Source organism: Ixodes scapularis, unplaced genomic scaffold (assembly GCF_016920785.2).
Source record: "Ixodes scapularis isolate PalLabHiFi unplaced genomic scaffold, ASM1692078v2 PGA_scaffold2__306_contigs__length_199485367, whole genome shotgun sequence".
In the NCBI taxonomy this organism is placed as follows: Eukaryota; Metazoa; Arthropoda; class Arachnida; order Ixodida; family Ixodidae; genus Ixodes; species Ixodes scapularis.
In genome coordinates this window covers 60,868,020-60,890,905 of record NW_024609857.1, presented here as the reverse complement: position 1 = coordinate 60,890,905, position 22,886 = coordinate 60,868,020, and the positions used below count along the sequence as shown (strand labels likewise).

General features: G+C 49.2%; 1 protein-coding gene across 1 annotated transcript in view; it reads left to right on the top strand.

The window, feature by feature from the left end:
- The window catches only part of LOC8039758 (ribonuclease ZC3H12A), a 91,140-nt gene extending 69,514 nt beyond the window's left edge, over positions 1-21,626 (top strand). Inside the window, exons 4-10 of the mRNA XM_029972007.2 lie at positions 1,625-1,764; positions 9,078-9,312; positions 11,478-11,776; positions 12,796-13,006; positions 14,954-15,148; positions 16,868-17,089; positions 18,364-21,626. Coding sequence (XP_029827867.2) covers positions 1,625-1,764; positions 9,078-9,312; positions 11,478-11,776; positions 12,796-13,006; positions 14,954-15,148; positions 16,868-17,089; positions 18,364-18,637 — 1,576 coding nt within the window. The 3' untranslated portion in view covers positions 18,638-21,626. The remainder of the gene's footprint in view (positions 1-1,624; positions 1,765-9,077; positions 9,313-11,477; positions 11,777-12,795; positions 13,007-14,953; positions 15,149-16,867; positions 17,090-18,363) is intronic.
- Positions 21,627-22,886: the final 1,260 nt, after the last annotated feature.

Below are 22,886 nucleotides of genomic sequence, written 5' to 3'. Positions count from 1 at the left end.
GTACAGTTCCCTTCCTCTTTAGTAATCCAGACATCATCCCCACTTAAAAGTTTTGACATGACACGTGTGCCATGCCGACGATTGAAGTCTCTCTTATTAGAATGCAATTAAATGCAAAGCTCTCTGCTGCCTTTCTGGGTACTCTTCTTCAAACTTCCGTAGTACAATGTGCACATTAAGTACTTGGGGAACGAGCCTCTCTGGAACAGTAGGAAGCTTGGTCCGTAAGCGCCGACCCATGAACAGCTCGGTGGGGCTGTATTCCTTTTTCATTGGAGCTGACCTGTACGAGACGGTCAAGTACGGGTCTTGCCTTTTCTTCATCGATGTCTCGATGACTTTTACGGCAGAGTCCTCAGAGTCTATTACTTTGAGGATAATGTGGGCCTAAGGTAGTGTGTTAAAAACAGTATTTTCGAAAAAAAAAATGTGGAGAAGTTGGACGATGAGAACTGTGGTTCATTATCCGATACCACAACTTCTGGAGTGCCGTGGCGTACGAAGTTTGACTTGCAGTGGTTGGCGATCGTAGACGACGTCTTAGTGGTGCAAAAGGGCAAAGATTCAATAACTCCAAATCGAACCTCCTTTAGAACCTGAACCACTGTTTTGTACGAGAGGCACATGAATGAGTCATCGAAAGGACACAGCTTGAAAAATGAGCCGAGAAGCTTGACCAGACGGTTTAGGGGTGGAGTATAGTTAACTCCTTGGCTCACTAGATTTCAATGTCTCCACTATCAATTTATTTGTTCCGTCTGTCGAGGACACGATGGGCTAAATCCTTTAAATACTTATTTTTGTATGTGTAGAAGCAGTGTTGCGTTATTTCTTATGCTTTTTTTACTCACGCTTTGTTTGTTTATGTGGGTGTTGGCGTTTTCCATACGGCGACTCTTTAGTTAAGAAGCTATATTCCTTATATGACCTCAACGTCATAGAGTCACGCGACCTGATGACGTCACGCGCACATACAGTATGAGCCCAGCTCATTCTCAACTTATTTTGCGAGTCTCGAGTTAGTCAGATATGATCGAGCCATGCTTAAACGTTTTTCTCGCGCATCATCAATCACAACACCGATTACCACTATAGTAACTGATAAACATCAACTACTAGTTATCCCGTTCACTTCTTCCACTTACCTTTGGCGCTATCTGTATTTTTGCCGGTAAGGTGCCCATGCTAAAGAACACTTCTTGCACGGGACGCGTCATAGCGTTCGAGTTCCAGGAGTGCGTGTGGCTCGGGAGGTTTCGCAGCGATTGACATCAAAGGGGTACCGTAGTCGAGGCCAGGCACGTAGCCAAAGGGGGGGGGGGGGGGGGGGGGGGGGCCGGCCCGCCCTCCCCCTCTCCCCCCGAAATCTTCCATTTTGCTGGGTCCTCCTCTCCCCCTTCCCCCTCATACAGCATTTTGTTATGGGCGGGACCCCCCGAAACCCAATGCTGGCTACGTGCCTGAGTCGAGCAATAAGTTGCTTTGACTCGGCGAGCACACTTTTAGGACCACTGTAATGCCGTAAACGAGACGAATGGCGCTCAGTGGCTTTCTGTGGAAGGGTCGACACAGCTGGTAGTGCCCTCGCGTTCCCCAACGGCGCCGTTCCCCCTCTGTGTCGCAGCCACGGCAACAAGGAGCTGTTCTCGTGTCGGGGCATCCAGCTGGCCGTGGACTGGTTCCGGGCCAGGGGCCACACGGACATCTCCGTCTTCGTGCCCAGCTGGAGGAAAGAGGCCTCCAGGGCCGACACGCCCATACGAGGTACGCACGCACGTCCACATCGGCTGCTCAACTCTCCGATGCCACTGGGGTCGGTGGCGCTGTTGTCGGAACGAGGCATGCACACACGCTTCACCTCACGCGACTCTGGTTTCTGCGCACCCGACCGATGTGTTTACTGCGTCCAAAAAAGTGGTCCCTCGATTTCCGCCCGATGACGTCGTACAAGTGTCACGCTGTCGCCGGCCGCGATCCTGGCGGCGTCACAGCAACGGTGCTGGATGTGACTGGCGCCTGTTCCGCTGCACGTCGCTCTCCAGCTTGACAGTCCACGGAAGCTTCGGTAGCCGGGAGTTGGGACGCCGCGACGACAGCGACGCTCGCTTTCGCTCGTGCTTTTCGCCAGCATTTGTACGACCAATCGCCAGGATCGCGACATCCGACAGCGTGACACTCGGGCTTTTGTGACGTCATTTGTTGCCACTTCGGGACCACTTTTGATGAATAGGTGGAATAGGACGCTAACCACACCAGTCGGAGACCCGCTCCTAGGACAGTATGGATGGATGGATATTAATGGCCATACCCTTTCTAAAGAGCGGTAGCGGGCGCCACCTTGCCTAGGTCTAAAAAGACAAGCATACGATTCCTCCCGCCCTTCTAAGCTAATTTTGTTAGGCGGAGAAAAGTTCGACTGGTTACACAGTGTTGCTCGATTTCTACAGATAATTGAAGGTTTGGGAAAAACACCCTTAAAGAAAGAATAGCCAATGTTTACTCGATATGCAAGCGAACATATAAGGTTTTAGTTATAAGTCGCACTCATATATTTGGGAGGTAGACGCGCCAAAACTGCATTGATAAGCCCGCATAGTGTATTATGACCCCGTCTCCGCCAAAGATATTGTCTTTCGGCAGCTTCGTAGACTTTTTCATTCGATCAACTACAGTTCATTCATTTGTGTATTTTTAATTATGTCCTCTTTGGAGACCACGTGCGATTATGAAAGTGTCCGTGCATCCCGAACTTTCTTGAACAACAACGCTTCGGCGCATGCGCTAAAACTAGAATTTCAACTGAAGGACAACGAACATCGCAATGTTGCCCGGGAATATTCAGTGTGACGGTCATTAAATATCAATGAGCACTAATTAAACGTTTGAATGTGTGTAGTTTTTATTCCACGGCTCTAAAATTTTTTGTTGTTGTTGTTATTTGCATTGGATTCTATGGGCAACATTACAAAAGCGTAAATTTCTGCTTTTCTTCACAAAAGATCGCGATGTTTCCGTGGACTGCTATTGCCTGGGTATCATTGAACGCAAATCAGCTAGAATTTTTATATTTCGTTGAAAACTTTTTATGCCACGCAATGTCCCCGAAAGTTTGTCATGATTGATATATGCACAAGCGGGAGCAAGTGTCACTATTCTCGCAAATGAATAGAACGATGAATATTACACCCGGGGCAACTTTAGGCTATTAACGCCCGTACCTGCAGCAAAAAAAAAAAAAAAAAAAAACCGCTTGTAAGTTGCATCGTTTTTTTTTATGATTGTGCACCAACAAAACATTTTGTTAAAAGAAAAAAGGAAACGGGATTTATATCTTTAAATTTACGGTAGTTCGTTAAAATGCTCCACCCCTCCTTCGCTAGGCGGTGCCAGCTGGTTTTTAATTTACGCGTATGCGCATAGTGTTCGAACTTCGGTCAAAACTTCGTTAAACTTGGAGTTGAAAGTTTGAAAAAGTCGTACCTGGTCGGACACACACCTCATTGGGCGATCTGACGGTACTTATCCCGCTTTTGGCCAGGACGTGGCTTCCGTGACTACACTTGTTTCACCCCTAAGCTGACGGTGCAGTGTAAGCTGTACCATAGCCTCCTCTATACGGAGAAAGCCTGGCACATCGACGACGGAGCCATAGGGCGCGCGGCCGCAGGAAAACGGAGAGGAGGAGCGCGCCGAACGGTGACCAATATGGTAGCGCAGAGCAGAAAGGGCAGACCTAGACAGCGAGCGCTTGGGTCATGAGCGGCCGCTCCCCGAACCACGCTTGTTTTTGTGTTTTCGTCACCGTCGTTTTCGTACTCCGGGAGAAACGGGCGCGGCGATTCGAAAGGGCGCAGGGAGAAACGGGAAAGGGTGCACGTTGAGTTTCTCCTCTCCGCGATAGCGACAAGAAAAGATAGAAAAAAAAAAAAAAGATTGTTTCTGCGTTTGGCCGCTCGCTCTTTTGTGGCGCTAGCAGGCAAGGTTCTCTCCGCTCCCGTTTCTCCGCCCCTCCTTTCCCATTTACGGCGGCCGTCTTTTCTCGCGATGCGCCAGGCTTTCTCCGTATAGAGGAGGCTATGGCTGTACGGGCTCATCGGCCCAGCCTGAACCGTGCGCCTATCTTTCGCCACGTGACCGTGCTTCCCGCCCGTACCCACGCGCAGAGAGTGGAGTCAGGCGATGAAAGGGAGGGGGTTCATTGTTCCGGCGAGCGCGTAGCCCTCACCACCCTGTACGCTATTTGTGCGGTCCAACGTACGTCGCGGGACTAAAACCGCGCAGCAGAGCCAAAGCTACAGGGGAGAGAGCGTATGCCAACCTGTTCAAGAGGAGGGATAGAAGGGCCGGGACTCCCCACATCCTCCTTTCCCTCCTCTTGCGCAGGTCGGGGTACGCCCTCTCTCTCTCCTGTAGCTTTGGCTGTACTGCGCGGTTTTAGTGGGACGAAGTATAAAGGCCGACGTACAACCTCGATTGATGATAATAATCCCTGGAGAAGGGGAGCGGGGGGGGGGGGGGGGGACAAAGGACAGACACAAATCTCTAAACACAGCTAGGTGGTGACCGGACCTGGTATCGAAGCACAACCTCTCTAACCGCTCATTCACACTGGAAGCGGATCCGCGTTCGCAAAGCGGTTGCGAACGCGGTTGTATAAAGATTCAGTACAAATGCACGCGCACTCGGTGACATCAAGTGCGCGTGCAATTGTACTGAATCTTTATACAACCGCGTTCGCAACCGCTTTGCGAACGCGGATCCGCTTCCAGTGTGAATGAGCGGTAAGCACCTACCTCGGTTTTCTGCAGGGAAGATAATCCTCTTAGCGCTCCCCTCTCCCAAGCCGCGAGGGAAGCCAAGTTGGGGCAAGGTGGAGATAAACTTCGAACTTTTAATAAAAACAAAAAAACTGAAACTTTTTTTTTTTTTTTGTGAACGGTTGATTAATTTGGGCATTTCCGAAATTGTTCACGCTTCATTGAAATCGAAAAAAAAAAATAATAATTTTACGTATTCTGAGACGAACTTCAGCCGCAGGTTTTTGTTTTTGTCGGGACATTTTTTTGCGTTTGATTGACGTTTTTGCCAATCAAACTGAGATGTCGCTATTTTTTTTTTTTACGTTTGAGTTTTTAATCGAGATTTAGTCATTAGGCAGAAAAAAAAAGTTTGTCATGCATGTCATTGCGTGCGCACCGACGACCTCATCGCATTAAGTGGTCGGGTACAGGCGCCTTACCGCACGCGGCACGGTGTTTTTCTTTTTTTCTTTTTTTTTTTTTCACGGATATTTTTTAGTTTAAAACATGAGCCCAATAATTTTTACCTTCCGAGCACGTCGTTCAGAAAGGAAGTTACTACACAAAAAACACACACGCGTAAAAAAAAAAAAAAGACGAAACAAGAAAGTGGCTGACTAACGTGGTCCTTTCTACGTATCGTGGGAAACGTCCGAGTAAATCGATGAGTTCCTTAAACCCCCCTCCCCCTGCGAGGCGGTCAAAAACTACGCAAGTGCGTGTTGTACGCGAGGGCGAACGTGCCTGTGCGCCTTATTTGCTCGTTTATTACCCGCCGCGGTTGTTTTTCGGCCGGTAGTCACGACCTCTCGATACAAAGAAAGAAGAGGGCTTCCCTTGTCCAAAGAATGCCGCTCGAAGAAGGTTGTTTTCTTTCTCCCCGTTCTCTCTCCCCCGTCCCTCTCGTCACGATTTATGTCGGTCGTGCGACCCGATCGCTCCACGCGCGGATTCCGGTTACCACTTTCCGGATACTGGCTGCAGTAATCCCGGCGAAGGACGAGCCTTGAGGGGCCTTATTCAGACCGCGTGCACGCTGATGTCGCTATCAGGCTTCTCGCGGTTGACGCCCGTTGTTACCGCCGCTTTTAAACTCTGGTTGTTTCAACTCAACGTGTTTAAAAGCTGGATAATTGAAGCGAAAAAAAAAAAAAAGTTACGCTTAAAGCGTAAAAAAAAAAAAAAACAAAAAAAAACGTTACACGCAGGCCAAAGCAACATAGAGCATACACAGCCCAGAGCAGGCAATGCGTATAGAATAGGAGACATATTTAGCTATAATTAATCTATTCGATCATTATTAATCGTAATAATCGTAGTTAGGTTCACCACGCGGCGCTACTGTAAGTGAACCCCTGATCGTGCGGTTCGCAGGCCGACGCTTTTGCTCGCTGTCGGGAGGAAGCTGGGCTCGTCGTCGCGCAGCTGGCTCCCGAATGACGAAGCGTAGCTCCCCACGTGCTCTCACGACGTCAGCAGATCGTTTCGATTAGAGTGCCTTCATGTGCGCCTCCCTAGTTTCAATACCTCCGATGTCCCCCCCCCCCCCCCCCCCCCCCCCTCCCCCTTTCAGCTATACCTCCGATAACAATACGATGCATGCACAAAGGCGGCGGCGGAGTATCGGGTATCATTACCGGAGGGCCCATCGCACTGTGTCTGTTCTGCAAACACGGTTCCCTAAAACTCTCTAATAGAGAGTTTTCGTAGGCCGCGTTTCCCCCTCCGCAACGAAGAAGCCGCTACTGCGCCCGCATGGCCATAGCCTTGACTGTAGAGTTCCGGGCATCGTAGCGGGTCGCGGAGAGCCGTTGCGGGACAGCAGAAACGATCTGGCGAAAACTCCCGAATAACTCTACCAATAGATGACTCAGCGGTCGTGTGACGAGTTTTCGTAGATGGGTGTCCGCTGTCCCGCAACGCCCTCCGCAACGCGCAGCGGGACTCTGCAGCAAGACAAGCGCCGCGCATGCGCAGTGCCGTCTTCGTTCCGGAGAGCGGAGGTGGGGTCTGGATCGGTACGATGCATGCGCAAAGGTATCAGCGAAGGTGTCGTCGTCGGAACGATACCGCGTCTCCTCGCGCTCCCGCCCCGTACTAGGTTGCCTTTATGTGCGCACATGAAGGCTCCCTACCCCGTACAAAGAGCGGTGTCAGGCGATGAAAGGGAAGCGGGTTGATTGGGTCGGCGAGCGCGTAGGTTCCACCGCAGTGAGCTGAGGGCGGTGGGCATGTGGTGTTGGCGGCAGTAACGTGCCCCCATCCTGTTCCAATAGCGAAAAGAGAAATAAAAATGATTTCGGCATTTTCGGGGCGTACGTAGCTGTCTTTCGTGACGCTCGTCGTGTCACGAGGACATCATCACTCCCGCCCATGCCAACGCGCAGAGAGCCGAGTCAGGTGCTAAGAGGGAGGCGGCTGATTGGTCCGGCGGGCACTGCAGGCTCAGCGTCGGGGTGAACGAAGCATAATAGTGGCACGTGTCGCTGACAGCGTGGCGTGACTTTTTGGAGTGTCGCTTGTGACACGTATCCTAGGACTTCTCCTTCGTGGCGAGCAATCGAACAAAAGCGGCGCGCAGTGCGATTCAGGAGAGCAGTGTTACGACACGGGAATGTCGTTACCCTTTCGCAGATTGTGCCGAGGAATTGTGGCGCCATAGCGGACGCAGCACGGGACCTGGCCTTTCGTGATTGATGCATTCGTGGCTGCTTTACCTAAGAAAACTGATCGTCCGGCTATCATTTCCGCCTGCACGTCGATATCGGGGACGTCTTCGCAAACTCCGAAATAAAATGAAAAGTGGAAATTGATAACGCAAGCATTTCCCCTTGCTGTCTAAACTCTAAAACCTTCCAAAAAGTGGCAAAATTTGCGAGATATCTTACGAAGATATATAAAAAACTAAAATACAATATTCCTATTTCCTTTTTTTTTTTTTTTCCGCAACAGATTAATCCAGCGTGCGTATCAGTCGTGAATGCGCGTGCCTTGTCACGCATTATAAGTGCTATATCTGGCTTGATACGGATAACTTTGATGTTGATTTCGACGCAAAGTCAACGCTATGGGAAGCCCGCGGCGTCGAGGACGCTGAAGTCGCACGACAGTCGCGTCGGCGTTGGCGGCGCGCCAGGGGGTGGCGCCATCTCTGGCACTGCAACAAAACCAAAATCCGCTCGTGTTTTTTTTTTTTTGTTTTGTTTTTTTTTTCTACGAATTTTGAAAAGTTGAGTATGAACTACAAGAGAGCAATTGTGATTTAAAGAGAAAACAAAATATTCATACAAAATAAGACTGAAGCACAAGCTCGATTTTCTACCTGGAAAAAATTTTCTTCTGTCCCTCTTCTGCTGGTAGCGCGAGAGGAAAGGAAGGAAGGAAGGAAACTCCCCTCCCTTCCAAGGTCACTGGTCAAACTTTCAAATAGATAAAAATATGTTTTGGGGATGAATAATAAAATATTGTGTGTATTACATATAAGCAAATTTTTACAAAGAGTAAAAAAAATCTGTTAAATTTAGTGGACGGTGCAGTTACGCGACTTGTGTCGGTTGCTGTCCTTTATGTCGGGGATTTTCTACAATGCCAGCTCTATGGCATAATCTATGTTAAAACTCCTGGGAGAGAAGGAAAAAAAAACAAACAAACAACCACTAACATTTTTAGCTTGATTGTGAAGCCCTTCCCAGCTTTCCTTCTCGCTGTTCAATTCCTTAAAATCCCCCCATTTGTTCAGATGCGGTGGTTCTGGAAAGTAATTGCCACAAAAAGGAATAAAAGTTTCCTTGCACCTCGATGTGCGTTAAACTTGAGTAAAAAGATCAGTGAGGCAACAGCACAATAACGAGAGAAGACATTGACAGTTGATCACACAACAAATGCTCTTACCAAACTTGTTTATTAGCTGGTTATTATGTTTTATTAGGCTTATGGAGAGCCCGATCAAACCTTAATCTCCTCACAAACTGCTGTTTGTTGTCGGCACATTGTGACATCAGATGGGAAAAGGATTTTCTTTTTCAATGTCTTGTTTCTGACATTTTAGCAAAAGTGGCCACTCTTACAGCACACTGTTGCATTAGAGCACCTTAGCTTGGTTCCTCCTCTCCCAGATTGTTTCAGTGTCTAGCTGATACCCTCCCCCTCTGAACGGAGAGTGTGTGGAACAACTAACACCTCCTAGATAAGAAGGCCCTGTATTTCCAATGCCACTTCACCAGTGTGCTTAATTTTGATTGAGGCGCATCATTTCCCTCTTGTCCTTCGGCGTCCCAGACCAGGAGATTCTGCTGCAGCTGGAGAAGGAGCGGCTGCTGTTCTTCACGCCCTCACGCAACGTCGGGGGAAAGCGCATGGTGTGCTACGAGGACCGCTACATCCTCAAGATGGCTGCCCAGACGGACGGGGTGGTCGTCTCCAACGACAACTACAGGGACCTGGTGGCCGAGAGCGTGGACTTCAAGCGTGTCGTTGAGGAGAGGCTGCTCATGTACACCTTCGTCAATGACAGGTGCGCACGCCCGCGGCACCCCATTGCGCTCCCACCTCGAGGCTCCTTATATCTTATATCCTTATATAGGGTTGTATGTTTCTACACCTTATTTTTTTTTATTGTGGGCTTGAAATAACTGATGTTATAAGCAACCATTTCTCGTCGGTAATGTGGAGATTTAATCTCGCAAATACTGCAAAGCCTTCAGTTTATAATTTGTGACAGGTTACGAACCCAGTAGATGCTCCGCCTCCATTGCACACTTTTATCTACTAGATTCTTAACCTGTCACTAACTGTAGTCACATGCAGGTTGGAAAGGTTCTGGGATTGCCTGATAGATGGCACCAGTTTGCCAGTGTGTTTTCTCGTTATAACAAGGGAGCACAATGCACTTGATCACACTCAAATGCAAATGAATGAGCCAATCTTCAGAATGTTCTTCACTGTGCAGCTTTTTGCAGATGATGCCACAGACCATAGGCGTAGACCACGGGGGGGGGGGGGGGGGGGGGGGTGTGGAGTGGAGTGGAGTGGAGTGGAGTGGAGTGGAGTGGAGTGGAGTGGAGTGGAGTGGAGTGGAGTGGAGGCATCGGGGCTCGTGTTCCCCCCTGGTGAGATCGGGGAGGGGGCAGAGCCCTCCCCCAGGCCATGATCCTTACCAAGACGCTGTTTACGTGCCATGTAACGAGCTTCTAGTAGCGGCATGTAAACAAAATAATGCACACAGCGACGGACACATGGCGATATACATAGGCTGTGAAATGTACCCCCTAAAATGAACTACTGATAATTGCCGTTGTAAACAAAATTGCGCGGAAAAGCACCCCCCCCCCCCCCCCCCCCCCCCCCCCCGGGAAAATGAAAAGTCTATGCTGCTGCACAGACACATAGCAATCTGGAGACATGCCATCACACCTTCCATTCTTCCTTTGAGAAAGAGGGAGACCTTCCTCCTCTCTGTGGAGAGTAGCTCAAAAACCCCGTTCCTGTAAAGAGAGGAGGAGAGAAGAGAGAAAGAGGAAATAGAGATAACGAAAACGGGAACCGGTTTTCTTGCCGGCAGAAGACGATTTTGCAAGTCGGCCTTTAGCTAACCTTACACTTCATATGTTTTATCGGTCTGGGTTCTACTGCTAACTATAAGCAAAAACGGCCAAGAATGACACTTGTGGCTTTCTATGGTGTATTCAACCCCCGTAAGCCCACCTTTTGGCTGTTAATCGAGAGCAAAGAGTTTACGATTGGCTCGGAAAAGTGTGACAGCGATGCGGACAAATGACCTGTTTTTAGGCAGATAATGCGACACGCACGACAACAACGTCAAATTTGTGCACTTTTATGACTGCATACTGTGCTTCGCCATGCAGCCGTAAAAGTGAACGTTGTGTGGCAGTGTTTCTGCTATTCCTTCTTTCGTTAAATTTTTTAAAATGACTATCACTGTCAAAAATTTTTTGCACAACACAGCCACTTTTGTGTTGTAGATTTGCAAGCTTTAGTACCTGGTATGTCTTGTGTGCTTTGTTTTATAGTCTTTTTTTTTTTTTTGTTCTGTTGGATTTTCTTACTTGTCTTAAACCTTTCCATTGTCACACATTTTGTGCTACCATATTTGTCTTGTATTCTATTGTCTTTTCATCTCCTCTTTTCCGCGGCCAAGGCGAGGTTTGGACACAGGAAGCTTGGCATAAATAATGCTATTAGTTTCTACGAGTGAAATAGGTGCCACTCAGTAAGTAATAAGCAAAAAGAAAATTAGACAAAGCATGGTGATTATCATCAGTAACACATGTCGCATATGAAATATACTGGAACAGATCTTATTATTTGTGGCCTCATTCATTTGGTGTCGCAGTGCCCGAGTGTTGCGAGGCCGCTTTAGAGAGTTTCTTGACGGTGTTCCGTCCACCTGGGATTCAGGGTCAAAGTTTCAACAATTCCAGAGATCTAACTACTCAAGAGGTTCAATATTTGATCTCTTGATTCGTTGGGCCCTTCGACTTGCCATGGATCTCGCGGCTCATTGTACCCTTTGATTTGTCACAGATCTTGTGGAGTCTCTTGACCTCCTGACCGTTAGATCTGGTGACTCATTGAATATTTTGATTTCTTGACTATCAAATCTCCTGACTCATTGGACCCTCTGACCAGAAGCACCCGTCCGTCTGTCTCTGCCTGCAGGTTCATGCCTCCGGACGACCCCCTAGGCCGGCACGGCCCCTCGCTGGACCTGTTCCTGCGCAAGGGCCGGTCCCTGCCGTGCCCCCGTCCCCTAGCCCCGTGCGTGGGGGCGGAGGGGGCACCCCCCGCCTGCCCTTACGGCAAGAAGTGCACGTATGGCAACAAGTGCAAGTACTATCATCCGGAGCGGGGCAACCTGCCTCAGAAGTCAGTGACGGAGCGGCTGGCCGAGCAGGCCAGGCTGCAGCTGCAGGAGGTCAAGGCCCGGGGAGGCATCAACAGCAGGGACTCCTCCCCAGGTGTGTGTCAGTTAACACGTCTGCTTTCCATGGCGGGAGCCCTTCTCAGACTGAGCAGACGAGGAACCGATGAGCTTTTCGGAAAATTTTGGCAATTTTCCTCGGAATGTGGTCAGTTTGGGAAAGTTTGGGGAAGTTAAAGGAAGCCGAGCAAAGCATCAGGGAGTATATGGCCCGGGTAAGTTCAGGAAGTTTTGTCAAGTTTGTTTAATTAAACATAAATTGATAAAACACAAATAAAATTAGATGTAAACATTAAACATAAACCAGCTGTCCACCTTAATATTTGAGTGAAGTTCAGCAAAGTTTGGGTACCCAGAAGGCCCGTGTCATGAGTGTCCGACATGGTTATCGTACATAGAGCATGTTGTTTGCCTGCCTGCTTGCTCAGTTTATTGTGCTTTGGGGTAGATAGTCCGAGATATGTGTTTGATGAGTCATTTTAATGTACCCACGTGCACCTCTGACGCAACAATAGCATCCCCTACGGCACTATGTATGTTAGGATGCTTCACATCTTGAGATGCAAATTCCAGCACATGTGCAGTGCCCAGACTTGTGAGCTGATGGCACCCACTTACCGTAATATACCGCGGAGGCGCCCACTTCGTTTAAGCACCCACGGTTAAGATTTCCAAAAACTTGGGAATTCTGCAAATTATACATTAAGCACTCAATTTGACCGACAAGTGCCCGGTTAACCCAGCTTTCAGTAAAAGTGGGATGGGCACTCCCTCGGTATTTCACGGTAGTCTGTGAATGGAAGGAGGGCCTACATGGGGCAGCTGTGGACATGTCATGGCATGCCACATTATAGCGTCCTCATCCTGCGCTTAAAAAAAAAAAGGTATCTCAACCTTTTCTGTCAATGGCAGGCACGTGTATGCAGTAGTGCAGCGAGGATTTCAGGAGGAGGTGGAATGCTAGATCTTGAAAAGCTGGCCTTGTGTTGGTAACATGCCGCATGTGCATGGCCAGGCAACCCACTAAGTGGCTGTATACCCGCAATGTGCCCTCAGGGGAGCTGCTGAAGACCAAAAGCCTACCGCCTTGCTCGGGCGAGGTTCCCAAGAAGAAGGCGCCCCTGTCACGGACCAAGTCCTCGGTGCCTACGGCGTCGTCCCTGCTGCCCCAGGACCTGCTCGAGGTGGACGGGGGAGGACACCTGTCCGTGGCCAAGCGCCTCTCGGACCCGGACTCGGGAATGGCCTCCTACGGCCTCTCCAAAGGGTGAGCACGCTTCCCAGGCCACACTCAGGTTTCGTCCGCTTGCACCCTAGGTTGCCGAATGGCCGTGGAGCAGAGGTCTGTGCAGTTGTGGCCCCCGTCACGAGCTAGGCCTGGTGCTCAAACCAATGGCATAACCAGAAAATTTCCCCAGGGGGTGGGGGGCTGTATTGTTGTGTGCGTGTATGTGGGGGGCAGAGTTTGACCTGAAAGGGGCACTGACACCCCAAGGGTCATATTTTTTTTATTGTCTAAAATGATGCAAATTGTAGTCATAACCACGCAAAAAAAAAAAAAAAATGCATCGCAAAAAAAAAAAAAAAGTTTTTACGCGTGCGCATGCTTTTTTATTTTTGCCGCTTTCCTCCCCCACTCTTCGCCTCCTTGCTTTTTTTTAGAAGCTTTGTAAATCTCAGAATTTAGAAGCTTTGTAGGCGACATTTCTATAACATTTAATAACGGCAATCGTAAAACTTGTTTTTTAACGCAATTGCAAACACATTACAGCCCTTCTTTTTGAAATACCGAAAATCGGAGCCCGGTGTGATGTCGCCTCCTGGATTTGTACCCTCCTTCGGAAAACTGCGGCGCTCGAGCAGAGAATGATAGAGTCGGGGAACCGGACGAAGAAACCGGTTTGTTCACGGTCCCCCGGCACCCTTATCTCTCCCGCTCTTTTCCTCCTCGCTTTGGGTCGCGGTGGCAACAGCGGGGAGTCGTGAAAGAAAGTAGACTCTCAGGACTCCGCAATACTTAACGTCAACGCACCGGTGCGGATCGCTTAAAGGCCGACCAACAAGCAGAAAGAAGGAAACTCCCTCAATTTCTCCGTTCCATTTGAGAAAAAGGGAGACCCTCCTCCTCTCTACCGGGAGTAGTTCAGAGATCCGCTCCTGTGTGGAGAGGAGGGGAAAAGTGGGCGAGTGGGAATGGAGAGAAGGGAACTGGGAACCGGTTTTTTCCCCGGTAGAAGACGATTCTGTAGGTCGGACTTTAAGAACTTCGAATTCGCCATTTGGAAATTGTTTTTTTTACTTCACAAATACTGAATTCCCAAGTTTCGAATTTTGAGGGTAATGTCCTGGTATCGTTTTCAATTGTTTTGGATAATAAAAAAAAAAAAGATTTTGATGTGTCAGTGTTTCTTTAAAACTCCCCCCCTACTACCTATGCCACTGGCTCGAAGTCGCTGTCGCACTAACCTGAACTGGGTGAGGCTTTACATGTCTAAGGAAGGGGCAGACAGAGGTGAGCGCAGCACATATAGTTAATTTGGAGGGTTGCGTATTCCACACCAGTACAATCAGATTGGGAAATAGTTTATATCGCCACGTGCACGGCGGAGGAACGAAGTTCAAACCTTGCTGGGCTTGGATCTTTATTTCATTAACGTGTACTCTCGTGGAAAGTTCCAACCCATTCTCAGCTGCCGTCATTCCTGAATGTCATTTATGTATAAAAGCAGCAGTAATGCGCTTCTTCGAGGTAGTCGCCCTTCCGATGCAAAATGCGTGATATTTTATTCTTTAGTTTTATAGGCATAAGTTTGCCTCGTTACACATTAATTTTAAATTTTACATGCATTTACCATTTTTCGTTTGTGACATCATTACAAACAACATGAACTAACACGAACAAAGCCTTAATTTAGGGTCCTGTGCTTCGTGACTTGGATACGAATAACTCGAAAGTAGGTGGGGGTTATTGTTCGCATTGCTCCGGTGATCCTCATTTCCAGGACTCGGAGAAGTCCAGGTCGTGTAACTCTCGTCACGCCAAAGCAGTGGCTTGAATCGCTCTGTGGGGAATGTCCAGGGACTCTTAGAAAAGCAGGCTCCTGCACATATACAGTTCCCACAGCTCGTTAGTGCAACCAAGCTTGTTTTGTGAACAACGACGTGGTGATCGTGTGCCTCATTACGTCACCTGCAACGTGCGTGTGTTGTGCAGGAGCCCCGTGCTGGGGGGCGGTGCCGGTGGCGGTGCCGGGCCGGAGGAGACGCTGGGCTCCAACCTGCACCGCAAGCTGCAGCGCCAGCTCACGCTCAACCCCTCGTGTGACCCTCGGCTCTACCACCTGCGCATGGCCTCCGGCCAGCAGCCCCACCTCCTGTCAGCACCCACGGACACGGGTCCCATCCACAGGTCGGTTTCGGTTGCCAGTCGCGGCACCTTTTGCATGGCAGAACCACCTTGGTCTCTCACGTCGAGGCAGGGACTAAACATAGGTGGGGCTTCAAAGGGGATGGGATGTGTACATACTAGTCACGTGCAAATAGTGGATTTTGAGTTCTAAGCAAATAGTGGTTTTGGTTGAATATTTTGGAATAGAGTATCCAAGCAGTTTTTCTAGGCGTTTCGCTACTGGAGCACGCTTTAACGAAAGCCCAGATGAACTCGTGAACGTCGCTCCTGAGCTTCCACTTGTCCTTTTCTAAGCTCGGTTAATTTTAATGCAACTATTTATATTAATAAACTGTGGCATGTCAACACTAAATTTGAAGCAGCTATCCTAATCGAGGAGATTTCTAAATCTGCTCGCTATATGCAAATATTCTTTCTTCGATACAAAGTCTGCCAAAAAATAAAACAAGCATGAATGATAAACACAAGCTGTCATTACATCGCTGCGTAACACATTTTCTCATAATCGCGGCAGGTTAGCCCCATTGAGTGCACTTCTTACCGAGCACCTGCGCACTGTGGGGAAGCAATGTGCCGGGAAACTGAGGAAGACGAGAGTGTGAGGGGACGTCAGAATGCCGAGCTCTGGTTGGAATGAATAGTGAGTAAACCTAAAGCTAGCAGCCTTTGTCTCCATTGCACTTGTCGAATGCGCTAGAACGAGGGGGGGGGGCAGGAGCGGGGGCGGGCCGCCACTACTATGTGAAATGGAAACTGATACTACAGACTGGGTACGGCAAATTAGCATTCCACGGTGTGGTAAGTATGCGAGAATTCACTACGAACTTGTCTGCCACGCAAATAGATACCGCAGCACATTCGTGCTTTGCAGTACGATACACATGCGAGAACCTGCTACGAACAGACACCGCAGATGGCGGACGCAGCAGATTTGTGTTTCATGGTGCGATAAACGGTAAACTGCTACAAACTCTCGTACCACGGAACACGCAATAAACACGGTAAACCGCTACAAACTCGCATAGCACGGAACCAATATTGTGACCGCACATTGCGAACAAAAGAAGAAAAAAAAAAAAATGTGGGAAAGAGCTATAGTTTGTTGCAACTCAAGAAGGTGGGGCGAGGATACGACGGGCCGGGAAGGAGGAAGTACACGGAACGCTGGAGAAGAGAGGAGAAAACCTACCTCTCTCTTTAGCGTTCCGTCTCCTTCCTCCTCCCCGGCCCGTCTTACCCTCGCCCTACCTTCTTGAGTTGCAACAAACTATACAAACTTGTATGTCAACGATAATGAATATTGTGGACGCAGCACATTTGTGCGTCACGGTGCGATAAACACGTGGGAACCCACAGCGAACCTGCTTGTCACACATACCGATACTGCAGCTTGCGCGGTTGATTTTATTCCCGTCGGACATCGTGCGATTGATATCCGGCGGGAATCATGGGGGGGGGGGGGGGGGGGGGGGGGCATTGTTATGCAATTTTTGTTGAGTATTCAGCCATAAAATAGGATGGGTGATCTTTTGGGGGCAGGCGGTCATACGGTACTTTTAGTAGCCTGTAGGAATGCTTCTCCATATTTGTCTGTATGCACAGAGCATATTTCCTGTCAAACAATCATCTACCTTTAAAACTCCCCGCAACGACACCCTTTGGGCGCTGTGGGTTAAACGGAAAAAATAAACGAAGGAGTCCCCGGTTGGTGTTGTGCAGGGCAGGCAGCCAGGAGAACCTGCAGCACCGGGCCCTGGGGCGCCTAAGCAGCGACTCGGGGCTCTTTGGGGCCGCCCAGGGGGGTGGCGCCTGGGGCCTGGGGGCTCCTCTGGCCTCCTCGCACCCACACCCTGAGGTGACACGGATCGCCAGCGCACCCGACTCCACCCGGCAGCGCTCCCAGCTGCGCATGCAGAGGCTCTGCAGCAGCTCCGACACCAGGTGAGCGGGCGACCCTTGAGCAACTAAAGCCCTTTGGTAAAATTCACGCGTCATGTTTCTTGCAAACGCCGACGATCATTGTTGCGCGAACACGAGACCTGTGCCACGAGCGAGTGCTGCCATTTTCTCCCAAGGGCAGCACGAGGCTGGTGCCTCGTGCACTAGGACATTTGGGGCTACTTGTAAGACCAACACCGATGCATCAAGGGGCGTTTGATCCCACTAGAGGTTCCTCTGCCAGAGGATGGCGGATCAAACACATCCGATTCACTCTATGAGGTGTTGTCTGCAGCAAAGAAGAAATTGACAGTCCTTTAAAGGGACACCAAACTTCCAAGAAACATTTTTTAAGTGCCCGAGTATGTCACAAAGCATGTCACGAAACAAACATCTCCTGAAAAAAGAAATTGTTTTTGTGCAATATTTCGGGACTCATTTTGAGTTACAAGAGATTTCAAAAGTCGTTTCTATTTCGAGATGTTGATCCCTACATAAAAGCGTGTTTTGGAAACTCTCTTGCAGGCAGACATACACTTCGCTCTTCCCACTTTTGCCGGCCTCTTCCTTTCCTATATCATCCACTTTTTACCTTATCCCAAATTGGCTCCCCTTGCAGCTTAGGAGAGGGAACTGCTAAGAGGATTACCTTCCTTGCAGAAAACCAAGTTGTATGCCAGCTTTTAACTCAAAGCTAACTCCGCTGGAGCAAAGTGCAAAAAAGCGCTACTTGTGTGGCACAGTGCACATCCGCCTCCTTCTATCGCATGTGCACCTCATCTGCACGTTTACGATGAAAGAAAACGTTTTGCGAGTGAGGGAGTCTCGCCTACCCATCCGATTTTGGGGGAGTTAATTCAGGGAGTATTTCTGCAGTACTAGCATGTTGAAAATTTTCCAACTCCATTTTACTGCAAGTGTGAACGAACCATAAGCTGCTAAACCGAAAGGCCACGATTTAAATGTGCATTCTATGAATGTGCACTTGCAGAGTGAAAGCACTGTTTGAGACTACTTCGTCATGCTTGTAGCTTCAATTTGCTTGCACTTCGAGCAGAACAGAGTATATAGTAATGTCAGTTGGACTAAAATAATTTGAATGTAGAGTAGCTTGGTAAAAACGTAAAACGCAAAAGTAAGACGCAAAAGAAAAACGACAAGAAGAAAATGTATAAAAATATATAAAAATGTTTTTCTTTCGCGGATTATTCGGTCATCCCTGAAGTAACTGGGCCTTGGAAGTCCCCAGATGAACCGATGCCCTCCTTTCCCTCCAGGTTGGACGCCCTCCCACAGGGTGCCCGAGGCGCGGTGTCGCAGCTGGCTTACCCGGCCTACCCGGCGCCCCCCGGACCCGGCTGGCTGGGTCTGCCCCTGGCACCCCCCCCCTGCGAGGTCCCGGCAGAGGCCAGCCCCCGCTACCGCCTCTACTACCACCTGTCCTCCATCTTCCCGGAGGAGCAGGTCCGGGCCGCCATGGACCTCTACCCAGAGGAGACCAACCCGCAGAAGGTGTGCGCCGCCATCCTCACCATGTTCCCGAAGGGGTAGCCGTCCTCCGCCGGAGCTCCCGGTTTCACCGGACGAATGAGCCACTTCTCCGCAACGGTCCAGAAAGCCCAGGGGCTCGCCTTGTAAGGTCGCAAACAACCGGCAACGTCCTCAAGAGGGCGCTCACACGAGCACTGAAGAGAGCCGAGGATCACTCGGAAGGGAAGAGTGCAACTTTCGAATGAGGACAACGACGCGGGCTCGAAGACATCGCGCGGGATCGCCTTTTGTTCTCGACGCCGAACCGCTCTTTTGTTACGTCTCTTGGGAACGAGAAAGCGGGAGTGGCACCCCGCGAGCGCGGTTTGGGAGGGCACTCGTGTCCGAGCGTGCGGGCTCGGTCGGGACTTTGACGGGCGCACGCCTCGTCACCGGCACTCCGTCGGAGGCGAGACGAGGTGCAGGGTGTTTCGAGGATGGCCCCAGTTCCCTTTTTGTACCGCGCTGCCACCGTCGAGGAAGTCGGGGCAGCTGGAACCGCTCTTTGGGAGCACGTTTTGAGGTGTTTACCACCTTTCTTTAAAAAAATTTTCAAAGTGTGTGCCACTGTTTTTTTTCTACAAAGAACTCGTTTCTGCGACATTGTCTGTGTTTCAAGTGCGCGTGTGTCGGGGTGTTAGCCCAACACCCTCCAAATGCAATTTTAAAGGAGAGCGACTGAACTCGGTCGGCGTTCGGCCAGGCTCGTCTCGTTAGGATGTACAGTACACTCGTAGTTGCCGCACTGCCTGGAGGATGTTCAAGTGTTGCCTCTTGTATCGCTTTCTACCGACACTGCTCCGAAGCAATTTGAAATGTCTGTATGTGTTACGACGTGCACACCGTTTTACACCTGTTTGGGCGCGAACATTTCGAGGCGTTTGTCTCGGACGTTGGCGGCGCACATTTTCTACGTTCCGCGACAGCTTTGGGGACGAAGAACAAACAAAATGAGGTTTGGAACATACCGAAAGCCTGCGCAGGAGTTGTTTTGCGTCCAGTTCTTTCACGAGACATAGAAGGAGGTGCCTCGCAACTCGTAGAGAGAAGCAACCTTGCTCCACAATGTTGTGTACCTCAAATCGTGTTTCTGTTGTCTATAACCTCCACACTCGGGTGTAGCAACGGGCAGTCGGCCATAATGCGCCATAACGACGCAAAAGAGAGCGAACAAATTCAGAGTTTTACAAACTACCGCGCGTGCTTCTGTCTCGGCACAACGGTTCTTTGTTGCGATTGTGATACGAGAATGCCACGAACACTGGGATCTCGCTTGGCCGCGTTTCCCACGTATGGATGTGTGCGGCCGGACGACCGACAGCTGCCCTTGTTTTGGATATACCAGATATACCACAACCTCTTTTTGGTGTGGCCACGTCGCCCGATAAGCCGACTAACGTGACAAAGAAAAAAAAGAAGAAGAATCCGGGAGCTTGTTTGCCATGTTTTTCTCGGGACGGGTTTGCACCGTGCCATTGGCCGACGAGTGTTTTCACAGAGCGCTTTTTACCGCACCTTTTTTTACTGTTGGTGTAGACAAAGTAGACGGCAGAGCACCGTGCTCGGAACAAAGCAATTTGTCCGGCCGGTTGCGGAAGTAGCTTTTCTACGAGCCTCAGGAAAACTGTCCACCTCCCCTCGTCGTTTTTTTACTCGTCTCAACAGACGAAATCGCCCCGCGCACAGCCCGGCCTCTGGGAGGCCAACTCTGGCTCCGTCGAGGACGCTCTCCTACGGCTCGTTTTACTCGAATAAAACCAGTTTCGGAAGGACGCACGGACACTAAGCGTGCCTCTTTTTCGAATGTGTCTTTTCGTAAACCGTCGCGGAATGGGGCAGCAATCAAGACGAAAGGATCCACCACCCCTAACCGGAATGCGCCATCACCGTCATTCTTTCGACCCTGAATCCTGCCGCTCCCCCCCCCCCGTTTTAACATTAGCGGATAACGAAAAAGAGAAAAGCCTTTCTTGCGATTTCGGACGAAGCAACAATTATTTTAAGCACCAAGACGGCCAAAGCGTCCTTACTTCGAAGCGTAGCTTATCCAGTGGCTCTGGTGAGCGGCCAATGTTGGTGTCGTGCCATCCTCCGGTCCTCTGTCGTTCAGAGAGGAGTTGGCGATTGGCCCGGACGCGAAAGGAGGATGCCTTGAGAATCACTCGCCAGTTACTAACATGCCATAAAAGAGGAGGCAGTCGCGCCGACCCGCATTTATTTATTTTGCCTTTTTTTTTTCTTCACATGTTGCTTGTGTTTGGAGCACTTGCGCCTGACACTGGTTGTCAGCGTTTGCTCTGTCGCCATTGTGCAACGCAGAAGCGCGCATTCCCTGGAGGCTGGTACCACGCGGTATGTATTATTGATGTTGACGACACGTGTCGACGGAGGTTAGGTCGGCCGGCGTTTAAGTCGAACGTTGGAAAGGTTTCCTTTCGGCGGTTGCGAAGGTGTTGCCGCCCAAGAGGAGGAGCGGAAAGGTTGACAATATGCCCAATGCCTCATGTAACACAATGCCGGCGGGTTTGTCTCTTTTGTTAGCCAGAATCAAGTGGCATTGTACAGAACAAGCTCTGTTTTTTCTTTCTTGTAACGTCTGCTTTCGAGTCGCCCTCGTGTGGCCGAGAGACGAAAAGTACGTTGTTTTGACAACGCTGTTATCTTCTTTGCAGGCCCTCCCCCTCCCCCCTGTTTTGTTTTTGTTTTCCCTTCCTCATGTGCGTTGTAGAGTGAGACACTTAAATTATGGACAGCGGGTCTTTTCAGGAGAGCAGTTTTTGCCTAAGCACTAACCTTGTTACAATACCATGTATTGTCACGTATCGTATTGGGTTTTTAATGCCCTCCAGTTCTTACATTCTTTTTTGTTACACACACACACACACACACACATACAAAACTGTTTTTATTAACATACACATTACATACTTTTTTTTTTTTTTTCGGATGCGAGTATTTAATGTGTGTCACTTCTCCAGACTTGTAATAAATGTTCCATCTTTTTTATTTATGTTTGCTTTGGTCTCCCTTTTTCACCCCGGCGGTAGTCCCAAGTGCCTCAAATAGAAAATCTCGTGACGATTCGGGCAAATGCCGGAGCATCCGTGTCTTGCGTATATTCTTGACCCTCGATTTTCTTTTAGCACTTCCCTTTCACAGGCGTTGCAAACAATCAGAGTCCAGAAACTTAAGTGCAGGCAACAATTATTGCCACAACAAGAAAGTTTTAAGTTTCCTGAAGCTTGCAAACATCGGGGGTTGCAGATATGTCCGCTAGACCGATTTCTGCAAATATTTGGGGCCACGAAAGTAATAAATCTTGCAGTACCGTAAAATCCCGAGAGATGCCTCACATCCGAAAGGTAACCCACCCCTATTTTTGGCTTGATGGCAGGAAAATTTTCACCGAAAGATAGCCCACTCCTAGTAATCATAATGTTCGGATCAATGATGACCTCGGCGTAAATGCGTCTAGTCGGCTATGGCAGGATACAAGTGAACATTGCTGACTGGTAAGAAAAGCCACCTTTGCTTCATTGCCCCCCGGCCGCGATAACAAGTTTGGCATATAGTCTAAAAATAGCATTTTTTTTCAACTTTTCTTGACCGCACACCAAAAGTTAGTCCAATCCTTATTTTCACCGAATTTTCTCGCGATTTTAGGTGGGCTATGTCTCAGGATACTACTGTGTTTGGGTAGCAAGAGGACACTGTAGCAGTTGCAGGTCTGCAAGCTTATCACAGTGAAGTAAGTGAAATCTACAAGTGGAGGTTGTAATGTTGAAAAGGGGCATGCAATTGGGTGATTGAACTGACAATCCTCAACAATTTAACCATTGCTGTGTGCACATGAAGCGGTACAGAAAATGCTCCTTGCCATGACTGTTCTTCGCTCCCAGTCAATCCATGAAGAGATTCATTTAGAACCGGGATTCATTTAGAACCGGGAATCAAGAGCCGCAACTCTTGGTGTTTATCAGAGTTTGGAAGCCAACTGTCTATTTGCGTGTATGAAGAGCCTCACTTTTTTTTTTCTCCTATTGGTCGAAAACGAGATGCGGGGAACAGCAGGTGTAGAATGGAAAGCCCTAGAAAAAAAGCTCATCTGAAATTGGGTTGAACCAAACTTTGCGGCGGGACTTCGACAAACAGGGATTGACATTTCAAATAGCGAAATGCATCCAACAGAAAAAAATCTGCAACTGAATAGACATGTAATTCCAACTGAAAAGCTTCTGTCTCTGCTTTCCATGATTGTAGATAGCAGTGT